The sequence below is a fragment of the Scyliorhinus torazame genome, chromosome 2 (assembly GCF_047496885.1).
Source record: "Scyliorhinus torazame isolate Kashiwa2021f chromosome 2, sScyTor2.1, whole genome shotgun sequence".
NCBI classification, from domain to species: domain Eukaryota; kingdom Metazoa; phylum Chordata; class Chondrichthyes; order Carcharhiniformes; family Scyliorhinidae; genus Scyliorhinus; species Scyliorhinus torazame.
In genome coordinates, this window is record NC_092708.1 from 70,677,165 (window position 1) to 70,695,630 (window position 18,466).

The window sequence follows — 18,466 nt, forward strand, 5'->3', positions numbered from 1 at the left end:
CTTCCTCGGGCCCCCTGACCTACGCTAGCTACGCTGACCCCTTCCCTTGGCGCCTGTCTGTCTCCCACCCGAGCGCTCGGGCCCTCCCCCCACACACCAAGGACCCATTAACCTGATTGTATCTCCCCGTGCCCTTTCAAGTTCCTTAACCAGCCCCAAGCCCATCCCCCTCTCCGAGACCCCGATCTCCCGCCAGAAGGCACCAAGCGCAGGGCCCCCTTTGCAGGGCCCCTCGCTCTCTCTCTCTCTTTCCCCCCCCTCGATGCTATCCTCCAAAACCACCCTACACCATACACCCTCCAGCCCCCGCTCTCTGTCCCGGCTGAAAACAATCTTGGATAAAATATTACAGTACAGGATAATTTAACAGACCGCTGCCACACAAAAGCTCTGAGGGCCCAGAGTCCTTTAGTTCAAGTCCAGCTTCTTCTTTTAATAAAAGTCCACACCTAGTCAGAGCAAATTAGGTTAACAGACCGCCGCCACTGTACAGCACAGAGAAAACTAAGTGCCCGTTAGTTCAAGTCCAGCTTTTCTTTAATAAAAGTCCAGACCTGTTCTGGTGTCTCGAAGTAGTAGTGGAGTTCCTCAAACGTAACCCAAAGCTTCGCAGGATACAGCATTCCAAACTTCACCTTTTTATAGAGGGCTGCCTTTACCTTGATGAATCCTGCACGCCTCTTGGCCAGCTCCGTTCCCAAGTCCTGGTAGATGCGCACCTCACAATTCTCCCATTTGCTGCTCCTCTTCGCCTTGGCCCATCCGAACGCACGTTCCCTGTCAGCAAGCCGATGAAAGCGGACCACCAAGGCCCTCGGTCGGTCGCCCGTCCTGGGCTTCCTAGCGGGGGCTCTATACGCCCCATCCAACTCCAGGGGTCGGGAAAAGGCCTCCGGCCCCATCTGCGCCTCGAGCATACCTTTCACGTATGCATCCACATCCGATCCCTCGCAGCCCTCGGGGAGGCCAACAATCTTCAAATTCTGCCTCCTGGCTCTGTTCCCCAGCTCTTCAAGCTGCCCCTGCATCCTCCTCTGGCGGGCTTTCAGCTCTTCCACCTCGTGCTCCAGCTCCGCCACCGTGTCCGCCTGGCTGGAGAGCTTCCCCTCGACCTCCCTGAGCGCCTTCTCCTGGACCGCCTGCGCCTCGACCATTCGGTCCATTATCCCCCTCATCGAGTCCAACGTGTCCCTCTTCAATTCGGCGAAGCAGTTCTTAAAAAACTCCATCTGCTGCTCCCTTGGCCAGTGAGCCTCCGCTCCCTGGTCCCTGCCGTGCGCCATGTTTCGCCACCTGGCCTGGGGTCCCCGATGCTTCGAGCCCTGCCGCTCCACTCGACCACTTATAGAATTTACAGTACAGAAGGAGGCCATTCGGCCCATCGAGTCTGCACCGGATCTTGGAAAGAGCACCCTACCCAAGGTCAACACCGCCACCTTATCCCCATAACCCAGTAACCCCACCCAACACCAAGGGCAATTTTGGACACTAAGGGCAATTTATCATGGCCAATCCACCTAACCCGCACATCTTTGGACTGTGGGAGGAAACCGGAGCACCCGGAAGAAACCCACGCACACACAGGGAGGATGTGCAGACTTCCCACAGATAGTGACCCAAGCCAGAATCGAACCTGGGACCCTGGAGCTGTGAAGCAATTGTGCTATCCACAAGGCTACCGTGCTGCCCACAAAATTTGGAGCAAACCACGTCACTGGGTGGTCTCGAACCACCAACCTTTCGGTTAACAGCCGAACGCGCTAACCAATTGCGCCACAGAGACTTGGACAAGTCTCTGGTCCAACCTGCTCATACCCTGGGGGGGAAGCCTCTTCCCTATTGTCTCCTCAACCTAACCAGGTCGCCAGGTCCCGCAAAAGTCCATTTAAAAGGTCCATTTGCCCATCGTGGGCGGGAGCGATCCGACCTGCGACCTACTTCCTTGAGGGCGTCACTGGAAGTCACCTCTCTCAATCCTATTGGCTCCTCTCAACCCTAATTACTCCTCTCCTGCCTGCCTCCTCTCCTCATCCAGCCGTGGGAATTCCAGCCATCCAACAACTGCCCCATATCCCCTTCCTCACCCCCCCTGGATCGGCGCTGTACAATTTCTCATAATACGCCCTAAATGCCTCATTTATCCTCCCCGGCTCTGACACTAACTCCCCTTTCCCTGTCTGTACCCTCAGGATTTCTCTGGACAAGGCCTGCCTCTGTAGCTGACGGGCGAGCATGCAGCTTACCTTCTCTCCATATTCATACTGCACCCGCCTCGCCCTCCGTAGCTACCCAACCGCCTTTCCTGTCGTCAGCCTATCAAACTGCTCCTGTAACTTTCTCTTCGCTAATCCATCCACGCTGGGGGCCCTTGAATGTTCCGTCAACCTCGACTATCTCATCCAATAATCGTCCATACTCTCTCCCCTTCCTATCTCCGTGCGCCTTGGATCTCCCCCCGAACCACCAGTTCACTGCCTCCCAAAATGTGCCCACTCAAACCTCCCCATTTTGGTTCAAGTCCACATAATCCTTAATCACGGACCACACCCAATCGCAGAACCCCTTGTCTGCTAACAGCACCAAGTCGAACCTCCATCCCGGCCTCGATTCCTGCTTCAAGCTGAGTCGAACCTCCAGACAGTGCGGCAGGACACTTTGCACTCGTGCGAGAAGAAGGAGTATCCCCCCCGCCCCGGGTTCTTAAACCTCCTCGGGTCAACCATACCCATCCTTTCCATAAACCCTCACAGCTCCTTCGCCATACATAGCCTCCTCATTGGGCTCAGTTCCAGCACGCAATTAAAGTCCTCTCCCGTAATCGACTGATGCGTGACCAACTCTGGAGACACTCCCAGCAACCCCCTCACGAACCCCATGTCTTCCCAATTTAGTGCATCTACATTCTACGCCGTCCCCGCTCGCTGTCACGTATGTCCCAGCTGGGTACCGCACTTACAAACCCTGTCTTTTTACTCATCAGTCATGGTAGCACACGGGCAGCACAGTAGCTGAACGGGCAGCATGGTAGCACAGTGGTTAGCACAGTTGCTTCACAGCCCCGGGGCCCCAGTTTCGATTCCCGGCTTGGGTCACTGTCTGTGCGGAGACTGCACGTTTTCCCCATGTGTGCGTGGGTTTCCTCCGGGTGCTCTGGTTTCCTCCCACAGTTCAAGGATGAGCAGGTTAGGTGCATTGGTCATGCTAAATTGCCCTTAGTGTCCAAAAGGTAGAATGGGGTTACTGGGTTATGGAGATAGGGTGGAGACGTGGGTCTAAGTAGGCTGCTCTTTCCAAGGGCCAGTGCAGACTCGAAGGGCCGAATGGCCTCCTTCTGCACTGTAAATTCTATGATTCCGTGACTTTGAGTCAAACCCCAACTGAAATACCTGACTCACCCATCCTTTCCTCAGCCTAACCTGATCCCTCACCCGGAGGTGCGTCTCCTGCAGAAAGACATAACGCGCCCCCCCCACCCCCCCCACCCCCACTGCCCCCGTCTTCAGGCTTCTCAAGTGTGCAAAGACCCGAGATCTCTTCGCTAGCCCATTCACCCCTCGCACGTTACATGTTAGGTGCCTTACGAAGGCGTGCGCCTCAATTCCCCTCTGCTGTTTGCCATCCTCCCCGATCGATTCTGTCCCCTTTAATTTCACCCTAAACTGGGGTCCGCCATGACCACGCTTCTCCTTCAAAACTCACATGTCACATCTCCCTCACTTCCCCACCACCTCTTGGTCAACCCTCGCGGCCAGTGTGGCAGCTGCTGCCCAAAGGCTCCTCGTGTCTACCCCTCTCTCTCTCTCTCTCTCTCTCTCTCTCTCTCTCTCTCTCTCTCTCTCTCTCTCTCTCGCTCTCTCTCTCTCTCTCTCTCTCTCCACCCCCCCCCCCCCCCCCCTTTCCTCTTTGATCTATGTAGCCGGCTCCCTGTGGACCTCACGCTCCCCCACCAAACAAAAACACATCCAAAACCACAGGTCACCTCCTCCAAAAATTAAACACCACCACAGGCATGGGGGGGGGGGGACCACACACGGACATTTGCCTATTTACAAAGTTATTGCCCCTTTACAAACATTCACCACAATGAAAACTCCTCACCCGAGATGAAAGAAGCCCCCCCCCCCCCCACCCCTGTCTGGCCCCCACATTACCTGCAACCTCTGAACTCCATTGTGCCAATTCCTCCATCTCTCATCAAAGTTCAGTTCCCCTCAGTTTATGCGGGTCCGGTTTAGCACACAGCTAAATCGCTGGCTTTGAAAGCAGACCAAGGCAGGCCAGCAGCACGGTTCAATTCCTGTACCAGCCTCCCTGAAAAGGTGCCGGAATGTGGCGACTAGGGGCTTTTCACAGTAACTTCATTGAAGCCTACTTGTGACAATAAGCGATTTGCATTTTTCATTTCATTCTTTAATAAAATCATTGGCCACTCCTGGGGTTTCAAAGTAGTACTCCCGGCCTTCAAACGTCAGCCACAGTTTCGCCAGGTACAGCATCTCAAACCTGTTTGCCATCGATAGAGAGCCGCTTGGTCCTGTTAAACCCAGCAATCCTTTTCACCAGCTCCGCTCCAATGTTCTGATATATTTGGACTTTGTTCGCCTCCCGTTCGCAGTTCCATTTCTCCCTGGCACACCGCAAGATCTTCTCTTTCTCCACAAACTTGTGGAGCCTTACAATCACCACCTGTGGCGGCTCCCTATTCTCGGCTTCTGCCTTCGGGACCTGTGCACTCTATCCACCTCTGGGGCCTTGTCCAGCACCCCCTCTGCCACCAGCCCCGCCAGCATCCTCGAGACGTATCTCGCGGCACTCGTGCCTTCCACCGTTTCAGGCAGGCCGACGATACGCAGGTTCTGCCTTCGAGACCTGTTCTCCTACTCCTCTACCGTTGCACTTAATGACTTGCAAAGGTCCCCGAGGAGCCCCACCTCCGCCTCCAGTGCCACCACCCGATTACAATGGTCAGACATCACCCTCTCCATCTCCCGAATTTGTGACTCCTGTGCCTCCAAGCACTTCTGCGGTGCAACCGCTCCTTTGATGGCCTTCGATCAGTCTTCCTGCATCTCCTTTCTTTGTTGGTGGAACTCCTCTTTGTTGTGCCGTCAGCTGCTCCATCTGGGGTTTTCCAGCATGCAGTGACTTTTCCCCCTCTGCCATCTTTCCAATCGCTGCTGCGCCACAGGTCTCTTCCAGTTCCTTGGCCGGATCTTTAACCTTCTTCTGCCGGGTCTGATAACCAGCAGACATGCCACTCCTGGGGGGGGAATGTCTCCTCCACACCTTCAGCTGCACTTTCCCATCAAAATTCTCAATTTTCAGGCAAAAAGAGCTCAAATCCACACCTTTGAGCGGAACTGCCCTGTGTGAGACCACTCACTCCATGGCCACCACCGGAAGCCTGTAATTTTGGATACTTTGGTTAAATTTCCCTTTAACCATCTGCTTCAGTTGAAAACTCTTATTTCAATCTCTCCACATGATTGAAGTCCTTCATCCCTGATACCATTCTAGAAAATGTTTTCTACAATCCCTGGAAGGCTATGACATCCTTCATAACGTGTGGTGTCAGTATTGAGCACAATACTGTACCTGTGGCTTAACCAGTGATTTATCAAGATTTAGCAATATTTTCTTATTTTTTTGCTACTCAGTGCCTCTGGGATTTAAACCTAGGGATTCCCAAATGTTCTCTAAACTAGAAGAAATTCTCCTCGGTTCACTCTAACCAAATTCTTTATAATTTCATAATGTCAATTGTATCTTCCCGGTCTTTCCTGCTTCAGCATATGTAATAATATTTCAAATTATAACAGGAAATTGTTAGGTAGCATTCCTGTCTCAGGGAGAAATTCTGGGTTCAAGTCCCACTCTAAGAAGTGTTCGCCACTGGAAAAAGGTTTGTGACAAGGTTCAAGCAGGTTGGCAATCAGCCTACTATCCTTCTAGTACTTCCCCCATAGGGGGGATCTGCCCCGTACCATCTCTATGACATTCATGCCTTTTCTATAATGAGGCCTCAAAATTGCACTAATTTAAAAGCTGCCAAAGCGATGTATTTTACAAACTCAGCTTGCCTTTTTGCTTTTTTATTCTGCTCCAGTTTATAAAACTCCAATTTTTCTTCTGGCTATATCTGCCTGTCTTTGTATAGATAATACTGTATTTGAATCCTCACGTCTCTTTATTCAATCATACCTTCCAGCATTTTTGACTGCATGCTCCCACTCTTTCTTTGCCCTTTCATGGCATCATACACATCACTTTAAATTACATCAGCCAGCTGTCTGCCCACTTTGCTGACTTGTCTGCCTCCCTGGTCCTCCTCACCATTTTAGAAAATTCTTTATTTTTGCATCATCAGTAAATTTACTCATCTAAACATTCTATGAACAAAAGTGAACTCAGCACTCACTCCTCCAGGGCATGACGTCTTTAACATTCAATTACTCTAACTTTGAAGTGCTTTTTAATTGGTCTTGAATTATGCATTCTGAATTTGATGAACTGATCAATAGTTATCAAGTCTATTCAGGTCCCTTTTTGTGAACCAGCTGAGGTTATCAACCTTGCCCGAGTTGTGGAGATCCTCAGGTTAAATCATCACCATTCAGCCCTCCCCCTCAAAAGGGGGAAGCAGCCTCTGGTCATCTGGGAATATGGCAACTTTACTTTATCCAACATAGGCATACATTCTTTCTTCCACAATTGTTTTTAAAAACAGCTCAACATTTTGAATGGAATTGTATGTCTCATTGTAATCTTCAAAGACGACAACTGGGTTCACAAATAAATCCAAAGCTTTTTATCTCTGGGATACTCCAGAACTAATTTGAACGTACTTGTCAAGAACAAAGAAAATGATACCAGAGCCAGTGATCTCCTCAGATTTCTTTGTAAGTAAACACATAGAAAATAGAAGCAGGCAGAGGCCATAAAGCCTCCTCCGCCATTCGTTATGATCATGGCTGATCATCAAGTTCAATACTCAGATCCCGCCTACTTCCCATATCCCTTTAGCCCCAAGTACTATATCTAATTCCTTCTTGAAATGACACAACGTTTTGGCCTCAACTATTTTTACTATCAAAGTGAATGACCTCACATTTATCCACGTTACACGGCAGCTGACATGCCTCTGCCTACTCACTCGGCCTGTCCACATCCTGCTGAAGAATCTCTGCAACCTCCTCACAGTTCACCCTCCCACCCAACTTTGCATCATCTGCAAATTTGAAAAAACTACATTTAATTCCCATGTCCAAATCATTAAGATATAATGTGAGCAGTTGGGGTCCGAGATCCATGTGATATCCCAGTAGTCACTGCCTGCCAATCAGAAAAAGACCCATTTATTCCAACATTTTGCTTCCTGTTTGGTAACGAGCTTTCTATCCATCTCAAGACACTACCTGCAATTCCAAGCACTTTAGTGGCTAGCACTGTTGCTTCTCAGCCCCAGGGACCCGGTTTCGATTCCTGGCTTAGGTCACTGTCTGTGTGGAGTCTGCACGTTCTTCCCATGTCTGCATGGGTTTCCTCCGGGTGCTCCGGTTTCATCCCACAAGTCCCTAAAGACATGTTAAGTAAATTGGACATTCTCAATTCTCCTTCAGTGTACCCGAATAGGCGCCGGAGTGTGGTGACTCAGGGACTTTCACAATAACTTCATTGCAGTGTAATGTAAGCCTACTTGTGACACTAATAAAGATTATTATTATTATTATATTCTGCTTTGTGAGACCTTGTCAAAAGCCTTCTGAAAGTCTAAATAAATCACTTCCACCGTTTCTCCCTGGTCAACTCTACTAATTACACCTTTGAAGAATTCTGGTAGATTTGACAAGTATGATTTTCCCTTTGTAAATCCATGCTGACTTTGTCTGATTACACCACTGCTTTCAACTGCTGTGCTATGAAATCCTTGATAATCGACTCCAGCAACATCCCTACTACTGATGTTAGGCTCACGGGTCTATAGTTCCCTGCTTTTTCTCTACCTACCTTTTTTGAGTAGCAGGGTTATATTAGCGACCTGTAGGAACCATTTCAGAGTCCAAAAATGTTTTGAAAATGACCACCAATGGACATACTATTTCTAGGGCAACTTCCGTGATTACTCTGGAATGAAGATTATCAGGCCCTGGCGATTTGCCCACCTTCAGTCCCATTAATTTCCAAAACCGTTTCTTTACTAATACTAATTTTCTTCAGCTCCTCACTAAAACTTGTGTTTCTCAGATCTTCCTGTACATTATTCATGTCTTCCTTTGTGAAAACAGAAGCAAAGTACGAATTTAGTTCCTCAGCTATTTCTTTGTTCGCTGTTATGAATTCCGCCATTTCTGACTGAAAGGAGCCTCCAGTAATTTTTCTCTTTACAAATCTATCGAAACTTTTAAGTCAGTTTTTATGTTCCCCGCTAACTTACTTTCAAATTGTATTTTCCCCTTCTTAATCAATCCTTTGGTCCATCTTTGCTGAATTTTAAACTGTTCCCAATCCTTGGGTCTATTGCTTTTTCTTGCTAATTTGTATGCCTCTTCTTTGAATCTAATACTCTCTCTAATTTACCTTGCAAGCCATGGTTTGGCCATAGTCCCATCCTCTCTTGCGCTAAATAGGAATAAACAACTTTTGGAGTTCACCTATTCGTTCCTTGAATGTCTGCCATTGCCTCTACACTGTCTTTCCGTTCAGTAATGTTTCCCAGTCCGTCATAGCCAGCTCATACCTCATACCATCATAGTTACCTTAATTGAGGTTCAGGACTCTGGTCTCAGAAACAAATAACTCACTATCCACTTGATAAAGAATTCTATCATATTGTGGTCACTCATCCCCAAGGGTTCTCTCACAACTAGATTGCCAACTAATCCTCTCTTTGCACAACACCCAGTCCAGGATGGTTTGTTCCCTTGTTGGTTCCTGAACATACTGGTCCAGAAACCATCTCTTATACACTCCAGAAATTCAACCCCTATTGTCCTGTGACTAATTTGACTCACCCATCTATATGCAGATTAAAGTCACCCATAATCACAGATATTCCTTTATCACACGCATTTCTGATTTCCTGTCTAATGCTATTCCCAACATTACCACTGCAGTTTGGTGGTCTATATACCACCGCTACAAATGTTTTTTGTCCCTTGATGTTCTTTAACTCGACCCAGACAGATTCCACATCATCTGTACTAATATCTTTCCTCAATATTGTATCAATATCTTCTTTATTCATCAATGCAACTCCACCACCTTTTCCTTTCTGTCTGTCCTTCTTAAAAACTGAATAGCCCTCAATGTTTAGTTCCCATCCTTGGTCACCTTGTTCCGTGTCTCAGTAATCCCAACTACATCATATCCCTTTACATCTACATGCATAACTAATTCATCCATTTTATTTCAAATGCTCTGGCGTTCAGGTCCATAACCTTAAGGCTAGTTTCTTTAACGTACAATGTCCCGTCCCTACTATTTTTTACAGTGCCATTATCTGACGCAGGCCCTTGATTTCTCTGCCAATCATTTTTCTTATTCTCCTTGCTGTCCTTTTCTCTTATTCTTGACTCTAATCTAACCAAGATGATTTAATTATTAAATATATTGTTGTTTACTTTATTTCCCCTTCCTTACAATCCAATAACTTTCTATTATTGTCCAGGCCCAAACTTAAAGAATGGACGCTTGACCAAATTACTATGGAACTGGATTCCAGCATGTTTTAAATTTAGGTGAGATGGAAATACTTAAGCAGGAAGAGGATAGAGATATTTAAAAAGTGTACCTTTTACAGAATTTCTATTTGCTTTCACTTCCCCCACCCCCCATTGTGTTCTTTCTTTCCGCATGCTCACCATTAATTCCTCCGACAGGTAATGTCGTATGTAGATTTCTGTACAATTGCAGTCAATAAATTTCCATGTTCATTTGACTATATGGTCTGGCTAATTATTAATTTCTGAAGCTGGAGGGTTCCATCATCACAGAGCTGATGGCAAAGGACTAAGTGTGTAAGATAAATTAAAGTTCGCACTTCAATTTAACGATGAGGCATGAGCCTGAAGCTGCACTGTTTGATTTAAGAAAATGCACAATTAAAAATGATATTTAATTTAGAATATTTCCAAGTTTGAAGATTTGTTTGCTGGGTTTCAGCTTTGTAGGTTGAGTCAAAATACCAAATGAGCTCATGCATTCGTCAGTGGAGATAAGTAACTTTACTTTTGAATTACAGACTCGTGTTACAAGTAACACATTAAATGGAATAAAGCAACGCTTGGAAGTAGAGGAAGCAGATAAAGAAAAATGGGATTTCTTGAACACTGCATTGGCCTGGGTGCCAAATGAAAATTTATCAGGAACTGAGGATGGAATGTTTTTCACTCATGTAAGAATATGAACTGTGCGACATGTAATATAAATACTAATTTTTAAAAACTTGTTTACTAATTACCATGTTTGAGTACACTTATTATGATAGAGCATTATGAGGAGTAACATTTGTCTCATGTTATCTGTTTACTAATATTAATACTATATAGTGCCAATAATAATGTACATTTTCATATCTTTTGTCACCATTATATTTTCAATTTACTACACCATGTTTGCTACATCCTATTTCTGTACTACACTAGTGAGCAAAATCAAGAAATATCTTTTTAAAATTGCAGTACTCCGTAAAGAAAACTGGAATAAAGCAGTAATTCAAGTTACAGGATCGTGCTATTTTCATAAACTACTGGAACCACTCTTGTGGGTTATGATATAAGTAGAACAACTTGATTTGTGTTCACGCTCTCTGCCATAAATCTATAGTTTAATTTGCAAAATATTTCCTCAAGCTGCCTGCGTTCAGATCTTTGTTTTCTACAGAGAGGAAGAGTCTTAATACAGGATTTTTGAATTTCACAGTTTAAATAAAAGAGAAATTATTTGCAAATAGGAGCAGTTTTATTCAGTTATCAGTGTAGACCATTACATTTCGGTTGAAATATATTTATGAAATTTGGGTCAATTGGATAATCGCCTTAGTTTAGCCATCATGCTTTAGTTTTTGTTTGGTGTGTTTTGTATATATTTGACCCACAGTTAATATTAATAAATTGTTTATAGCTTTAGCTACAAATGTTCTTGTAGTATAAGTCAGGCCATCCGGCAAGAACGTTACAGCACCTAAGAAGCCTTAGGCCTACAAACAAATTAGGAGCAAGAGTAGCCCTCTCAGCCCAGCAAACTGGTCTGCCATTCAATAAGATCATGGCTGTTCTGATTGTAACTTCAACCCACATTCCTGCCTACCTTGATAACCTTTCACCTCCTTGCTAATCAAGAATCAATCTAGCTCTACCTTAAAAATATTGAAGGATTCTGCTTCCACCCCCTTTTGTGGGAGAGAGTTCCAGAGAATCACGACCGGCTGGGCGAAAAGGTTTCTCCTCATCTCGGTCTTAAATGAGAGACACCTTATTTTTAAACAGTGACCCCTAGTTCCAGATTCTTGGTCAAGAGGAAACATCTTATCCACATCCACCCTGTCAATACCCCTCAGGATCTTAAAGGTTTCATTCAAGTCACCTCTTAATCTCTTCAACTCTCATGGATACAAACCTTTTTAAAAAATAAATTTAGAGTACCCAATTCATTTTTTCCAATTAAGGGGCAATTTAGCATGGCCAATCCACCTACTTTGCACATTTGAGTTGTGGGGGCGAAACATACCCAAACATGGGGAGAATGTGCAAACTCCACACGGACAGTGACCCAGAGCCGGGATCGAACCTTGGACCTCGGCGCCGTGAGGCTGCAGGGCTAACCCACTGCGCCACCGTGCTGCCCCATGGATACAAACCTAACCTCTCCGACCTTTCCTCATAACACAACCCGCATATTCCTGTATTAGTCTAGTAGACCTTTTCTGAACTGCTTCAAATACATTTATATCTTTCCTCAAATCAGGAGACTAATATTGTACACAATACTCAAGATGCGATCTCCCCAATACCCTGTGCAACTGAAGCATAACCTTCCTACTTTTGCATTCCATTCTCCTCACAATAAATGATAACATTCTATTAACTTTCCTAATTACTTGCTGTACCTGCACACTGGCCTTTTGTGATTAATGCACTAGGACACCAAGATCCCTCTGCACCTCGGAGCTCTGCAATCTCTCACCATTTAGCTAATGAGCTTTTATTTATTCTTCTTGCAAAAATGAACAATTTCACATTTGCCCACATTATACTCCATTTGCCAGATTTTTGCCCACTCACTTAACATATCTAAGTTCCTTTGGAGCCTCTAACGTCCTCTTCACAATTTATTTTCCTTCTTACCTATGTGCCGCCAACAAATTTAGCAACTATACCTTCAGTCCCTTCATTCAAGTAATTTATATAAATTGAGGCCTCAGCACTGATCCCACTCGCCACATCCTGCCAAAAAGAAAAAGACCAACACTATTTCCTGTTAGCTAACCAATCTTCAATTCATGGCAATATGTTATTCCCCTCTCACATAAGCTTTTATTTTGTGCAATAACCTTTGATATGGCACCTTATCAAAAGCCTTCTGGAAATCTAAGTACAGTATATCCACTGGTTCCCTTTATCCTCGCGCATGTGACTCCTTGAAAGAATTCCAATAAATTGATTAAAAATGATTCCCTTTCACAAAAATCTTGTTCACTCTACCTGATTGACTTGAATGTTTCCAAATGCCATGCTATAACATCTTTAAATTAAATTAAAATTATATTTTCCCTATGACAGATGTTAGGTTAATTAGCCGATAGTTTTCTGCTTTCTGTGTCCCTCCATTTTTGAATGAAGGAGCTATGTTTGCTATCTTCCAATCTAATGGAATCTTCCCAGAATCTAGGGAATTTTGGAAAATTAAAACCAATGCATCAACTATCTCATTAGACACTTCGTTCAAGATCTTAGGGTGAAGTCCATCCAGACCTGGGGATTTGTTAGCCCATAGACCCAACAATTTACTCAGTGCCACTTCACTGAGAGTAATTTTCCAGAGTTCTTCCCTTCCTTCCATTTCCTGATTTTCAGCTATTTCTGGGAAGTTATTTGTGTCCTGTATAGTGAAGACCGATGCAAAATACCTGTTTAATTCATCTGCTATTGCCCTGCTTTCCATTATTAATTCCACAGACAGACTTTCTGTAGGAGCAATTCTCAGTTTGTTATCTCTTATTTAAATATCTATCTGAGCTCTTGCTATCCATCTTTGTTACGAGCTAACTTTCTCTGTCGTAATCTAGTTTTTCTCTCCTCAATCTTTTTGTCATTCTTTGATCTTTATATTCTTTCCAGTTTTCTAATTGCCGGTCGTCTTTGCACAAATAGGATTTTCCTAAAGACTGTCCAAATTTTTTAGTTCATCATAGATGACTATCCTCTCCTTGAAATTTTTCTTTCTCACTTGAGTGCGTCTATTCTGTGTATTCTGAAATATTTCTTTAAATGTCTGCGACTGACCAGCTATTGATCTCTCTTTAAGCATATTCACCAATATACTTTATATAGCTCTACTTTCATACCTTCATAATTGCTCTTATTTAAGTTTAAAATGGTCGTCTTGGGTGCACTCCTCTCTCCCTCAAAATGAATGTAAAATTAATTTATATTATGATTGATGCTACATGTGGATGCCTTCATTATGGAGTTATCAGTTAATCCTATCTAATTGCATAATACCAGGTCTAATATAGCCTTTCCTCTGATTGGCTGCAGAACACACTATTCTAAGACAATAGTCCAAAAACAAATTAATCATCTATACTACCTTTGCCCATCTGATTATTTAATGTCTTTATGGCATGGTAACACAATGGTTAGCATTGTTGCTTCATAACGCCAGGGTCCCAGGTTCGATTCCTGCTTGGGTCATTGTCTGTGCGGAGTCTGCAAGTTCTCCCCTGTGTCTGCGTGGATTTCTTCCGGGTGCTCCGGTTTCTTCCCACACGTCCCGAAAGACGTGATTGTTCGGTGAATTGGACATTCTGAATTCTCCCTCCGTGTACCCGCAAAGGCGCCGGAGTGTGACGACTAGGGGATTTTCACAGTAACTTCATTGCAGTGTTAGCGTAAGCCTACTTGCGGCAATAATAGAGATTATTAATATTAAAAATACCCCATGATCTATCGCCGTACCTTTCTGACCCGCTCCCATTACAATGTTACAGACCAAGAGCTGGATTGCGAAATCAGCCAGAGCATCGCCTCCCTAGAACACATGACCGAGGAGCGGGAGTAGGCAATTTAGACTGCTGAGCCTAACACCCTGAATGTGATCATGGCTAATCTCATCCTGGCCTCAACTCCACCGTCCTGCCTGTTCTCCATAACCCTTCAACCCCTTGCCAGTTAAAAACCTGTCTAACCCCTCCTTAAATTAATGCACTGTCCCTGCATCCACCGCACTCATGGGTAGTGAATTCCACAGATTTACAACCCTTTGGGAGACGTAGTTTTTCCTCAACTCCGTTTTAAATTATTCAAAGATTATGACCTCTCATTTTAGAATGCCCCACAAGAGGAAACATCAGCTCCACCTCGACTTTATCCATACCTTTTAGCATCTTGTATACCTCCATTAGATCTCCCTCATTCTTCTAAATTCTAGAGAGTAATGGCCTAAACTGCTCAATCTCTCCTCATACGACAATCCCCTCATCTCTGGAATCAATCAGGTGAACCTCCTCTGAACTGCCTCCAATCGTTCCTCAAATAAGGGGACCAAAACTCTAGATGCGGTCTTACCAATGCCTTGTATATGTATTGCTGCAAGAGGTACAGACGTCACCAGAGTTGTCACGGTAACAATCCTTCCTCTACCCCCTGCACCACCAATGTTGAGGAGTCCCAGGGTCCCTCCCTCCTGACAGTACATCACCACCCACCTCTGTTGGGTCTATCCTGTTGGTCAGACATCACATGACCAGGGATGATGATGGATGAGTCTTGGCCCCGTGGAAGATGGGCTGTCATCTCAGAATGACAACTTGCCTGTTTCCCCCACCGCCATCTCTTCCAGTGTCGTTTTCAGTGTCATACAATCAGCTGGGTAAGACTGCAGTAACACATCCCAAGATGCTGCATTCCACAATTGCACTCTCAAGGCAGAGCTGCTCAAGATTGATCACCACAGCCACCTGGAGTGTCTTCAACGCAGTCTCCGTCCTCCCAAGCTGTAGCTAATGGTTATACAATTCTTAGCAGCTGGAGGACAGGTGAACAGCGCATAGTAACGATATAAGGATGTTTCTTTTTTTTAAAATAATTTTTATTAAAGGTTTTCTTCAAATATCAATAACAAAATGAGAAAAAAAAAAGACCCCAACAGGGTTAAGTACAAAACACAGTCCAGAAAAGCAACCCTCCATACCCCCCTCCCCCCTGTACATAAATAATAAATTAACATTAACACCCCGACTTAAGACAACAGGTATAGACACCCCCTCAGACCCTTCAGTGTAAATAACAAAAACAATAATAAAGTAAACCCCCGCCCCCCCCGAGCTGCTGCTGCCATTGACCAATGTCTATCGTTCTGCCAGAAAGTCTAAGAACGGTTGCCACTGCCTAAAGAACCCTTGTACCGACCCTCTCAAGGCGAATTTCACCCTGTCCAATTTAATAAACCCCGCCATATCGCTGATCCAGGATTCCACGCTTGGGGGCCTCGCATCCCTCCACTGAAGAAGAATCCTTCGCCGGGCTACCAGGGATGCAAAGGCCAGAATACCGGCCTCTTTCGCCTCCTGCACTCCCGGCTCCTCTGTCACCCCAAATATTGCGAGCCCCCAGCCCGGTTTGACCCTGGATCCTACCACCCTCGACAGCGTCCTCGCTTCGCCCTTCCAAAAGTCCTCCAACGCTGGGCATGCCCAGAACATATGGGTGTGATTAGCTGGGCTCCCTGAGCACCTAACACACCTGTCCTCATCCCCCCAAAAACGGCTCATCCTTGTCCCGGTCATGTGTGCCCTGTGCAGCACCTTAAACTGTATGAGGCTGAGCCTCGCGCATGATGAGGAAGAGTTCACCCTCCCTAGGGCATCTGCCCACGTCCCTTCCTCAATCTCCTCTCCCAATTCCTCCTCCCACTTACCTTTTACCAATGCCACCGAGGCCTCCTCCTCCTCCTGCATCACCTGGTACGTTTCCGAGATCTTCCCCACTCCCACCCACCCCCCCGAGAGCACCCTGTCCTGTACTGTGTGTGGCAGTAGCCGCGGGAACTCCACCACCTGCCGTCTGGCAAACGTCCTTACCTGTAAGTACCTGAAGGTGTTCCCCGGGGGGAGCCCGTACTTCTCCTCCAGCTCACCCAGGCTCGCGAACTTCCCGTCCACAAACGGGTCCCCCAACCTTCGTATCCCTGCCCTGTGCCACCCCGAAAACCCTCCACCTGTTCTTCCTGGGGCAAACTGGTGGTTACCCCGTATTGGGGTCCACGCCGAGGCCGCCCTGTGCCGCCTCCACTGCCCCCAAATTTTGAGGGCCGCCACCACCACCGGGCTCGTGGTATACCTCCTTGGAGGGAGCGGCAGCAGCGCCGTTGCCAGCGCCCCCAGACTCGTGCCCACACAGGACGCCGTATCCAGCCTCTTCCATGCAGCCGCCTCCCCCTCCATCACCCACGTGCGCACCATCGTCGCATTGGCGGCCCAGTAGTACCCACAGAGGTTGGGCAGCGCCAGTCCCCCCCCATATCTCTACTCCGCTCCAGGAACACCCGTCTCACCCTCGGAGTCCCTCGCGCCCACACAAACCCCATTATACTCTTGTTAACCCGCCTAAAAAAGGCCTAAATAAACACGGGGAGGCACTGGAACAGGAACAAAAACCTTGGGAGCGCCATCATATTGATTGACTGCACCCTACCCGCCAGGGACAGCGGCAACGCGTCCCACCTCTTGAACTCCTCCTCCATTTGCTCCACCAGCCTTGTAAAATTACGCCTATGCAGGGCCCCCCAGCTCCTGGCCACCTGGACCCCCAAATACCTGAAGCTCCTCTCCGCCCTTTTTAGTGGGAGCTCGCCAATCCCCCCTCTCCTGGTCCCCTGGATGAACTACGAACAGCTTGCTCGTCCCCATGTTGAGCTTGTACCCCGAAAAGTCCCCGAATTCCCTAAGGATCCTCATTACCTCCGGCATTCCTCCCACCAGGTCCGCCACATACAGCAGCAGATCGTCCGCATAAAGCGACACCCTATGCTCCTCCCCACCCCGCACCAACCCCCTCCAGTTCCTTGACTCCCTCAGGGCCATAGCCAGGGCTTCAATCGCCAGTGGGAAGAGCAGGGGGGACAGGGGACACCCCTGTCTCGTCCCTCGGTGCAACCGAAAGTACTCGGACCTACTCCTGTTTGTGGCCACACTCGCCATCGGGACCTCATACAACAGCCTAACCCACCTGACAAACCCCTCCCCAAACCCGAACTTCTTCAGCACCTCCCACAGGTACCCCCACTCTACCCTATCGAAGGCTTTCTCAGCATCCATCGCCACCACTATCTCCGCCTCCCCCTCCCTCGCCGGCATCATGATAACGTTCAAAAGCCTCCGCACATTCGCGTTCAACTGTCTCCCCTTCACAAACCCCACCTGGTCTTCATGGATGATCTGCGGCACACAGTCCTCAATCCTCGTGGCTAAGACCTTCGCCAGCACCTTGGCATCTACATTTAGCAAGGAAATCGGTCTGTAAGACCCACATTGCAGGGGATCCTTGTCCCGCTTCAGGATCAAGGAGATCAGTGCCCGGGACATTGTCGGGGGCAAAGCCCCCCCCCCCTCCCTTGCCTCATTGAAGGTCCTGACTAACAGCGGGCCCAACAGGTCCATATATTTTTTATAGAATTCGACCGGGAAACCGTCAGGCCTCGGTGCCTTCCCCGCCTGCATGCTTCCTATCCCTTTGATCAGCTCCTCCAGCCCAATCGGGGCCCCCAATTCTGCCACCAGTCCCTCTTCCACCTTTGGAAACCTCAATTGGCCCAGGACACAGCCCCTCCCTCCCTCCTCCCGTGGGGGCTCGGATCGGTACAATTCCTCGTAAAAGTCCCTGTAAACCCCATTGATGCCAACCCCACTCCGCATCACGCTCCCTCCCCTGTCCTTTACTCCCCCGATCTCCGTAGCTGCATCCCGCTTCCGAAGCTGATGCGCCAGCATCCGGCTTGCCTTTTCCCCATACTCGTAAATCGCCCCCTGGGCCTTCCTCCACTGCACCTCCACCTTCCTGGTGGTCACCAGGTTGAATTCGGCCTGGAGGCTATGCCTCTTCCTCAACAATCCTTCCTCGGGCTCCTCCGCATACCTCCTGTCTACCCTCACCATCTCCCCCACCAGCCTCTCCCTTTCCCCCCCGCTCCCTCCGCTCCTTGTGGGCCCTAATGGAGATCAGCTCTCCCCTCACCACCGCCTTCAGAG

General features: G+C 47.2%; 1 protein-coding gene and 1 non-coding gene across 8 annotated transcripts in view; one reads left to right on the forward strand and one right to left on the reverse strand.

The window, feature by feature from the left end:
• zranb3 (zinc finger, RAN-binding domain containing 3) overlaps positions 1–18,466 on the forward strand; it is a 295,756-nt gene that overhangs the window by 216,428 nt on the left and 60,862 nt on the right. For all 7 annotated transcript variants that reach the window (XM_072472336.1, XM_072472330.1, XM_072472319.1 and 4 more), the window contains one exon: positions 10,241–10,393. In XM_072472336.1, coding sequence (XP_072328437.1) covers positions 10,241–10,393 — 153 coding nt within the window. The remainder of the gene's footprint in view (positions 1–10,240; positions 10,394–18,466) is intronic.
• trnan-guu (transfer RNA asparagine (anticodon GUU)) lies at positions 1,710–1,783 on the reverse strand. Its single transcript has one exon. It is a non-coding gene; the product is annotated as a tRNA-Asn (tRNA).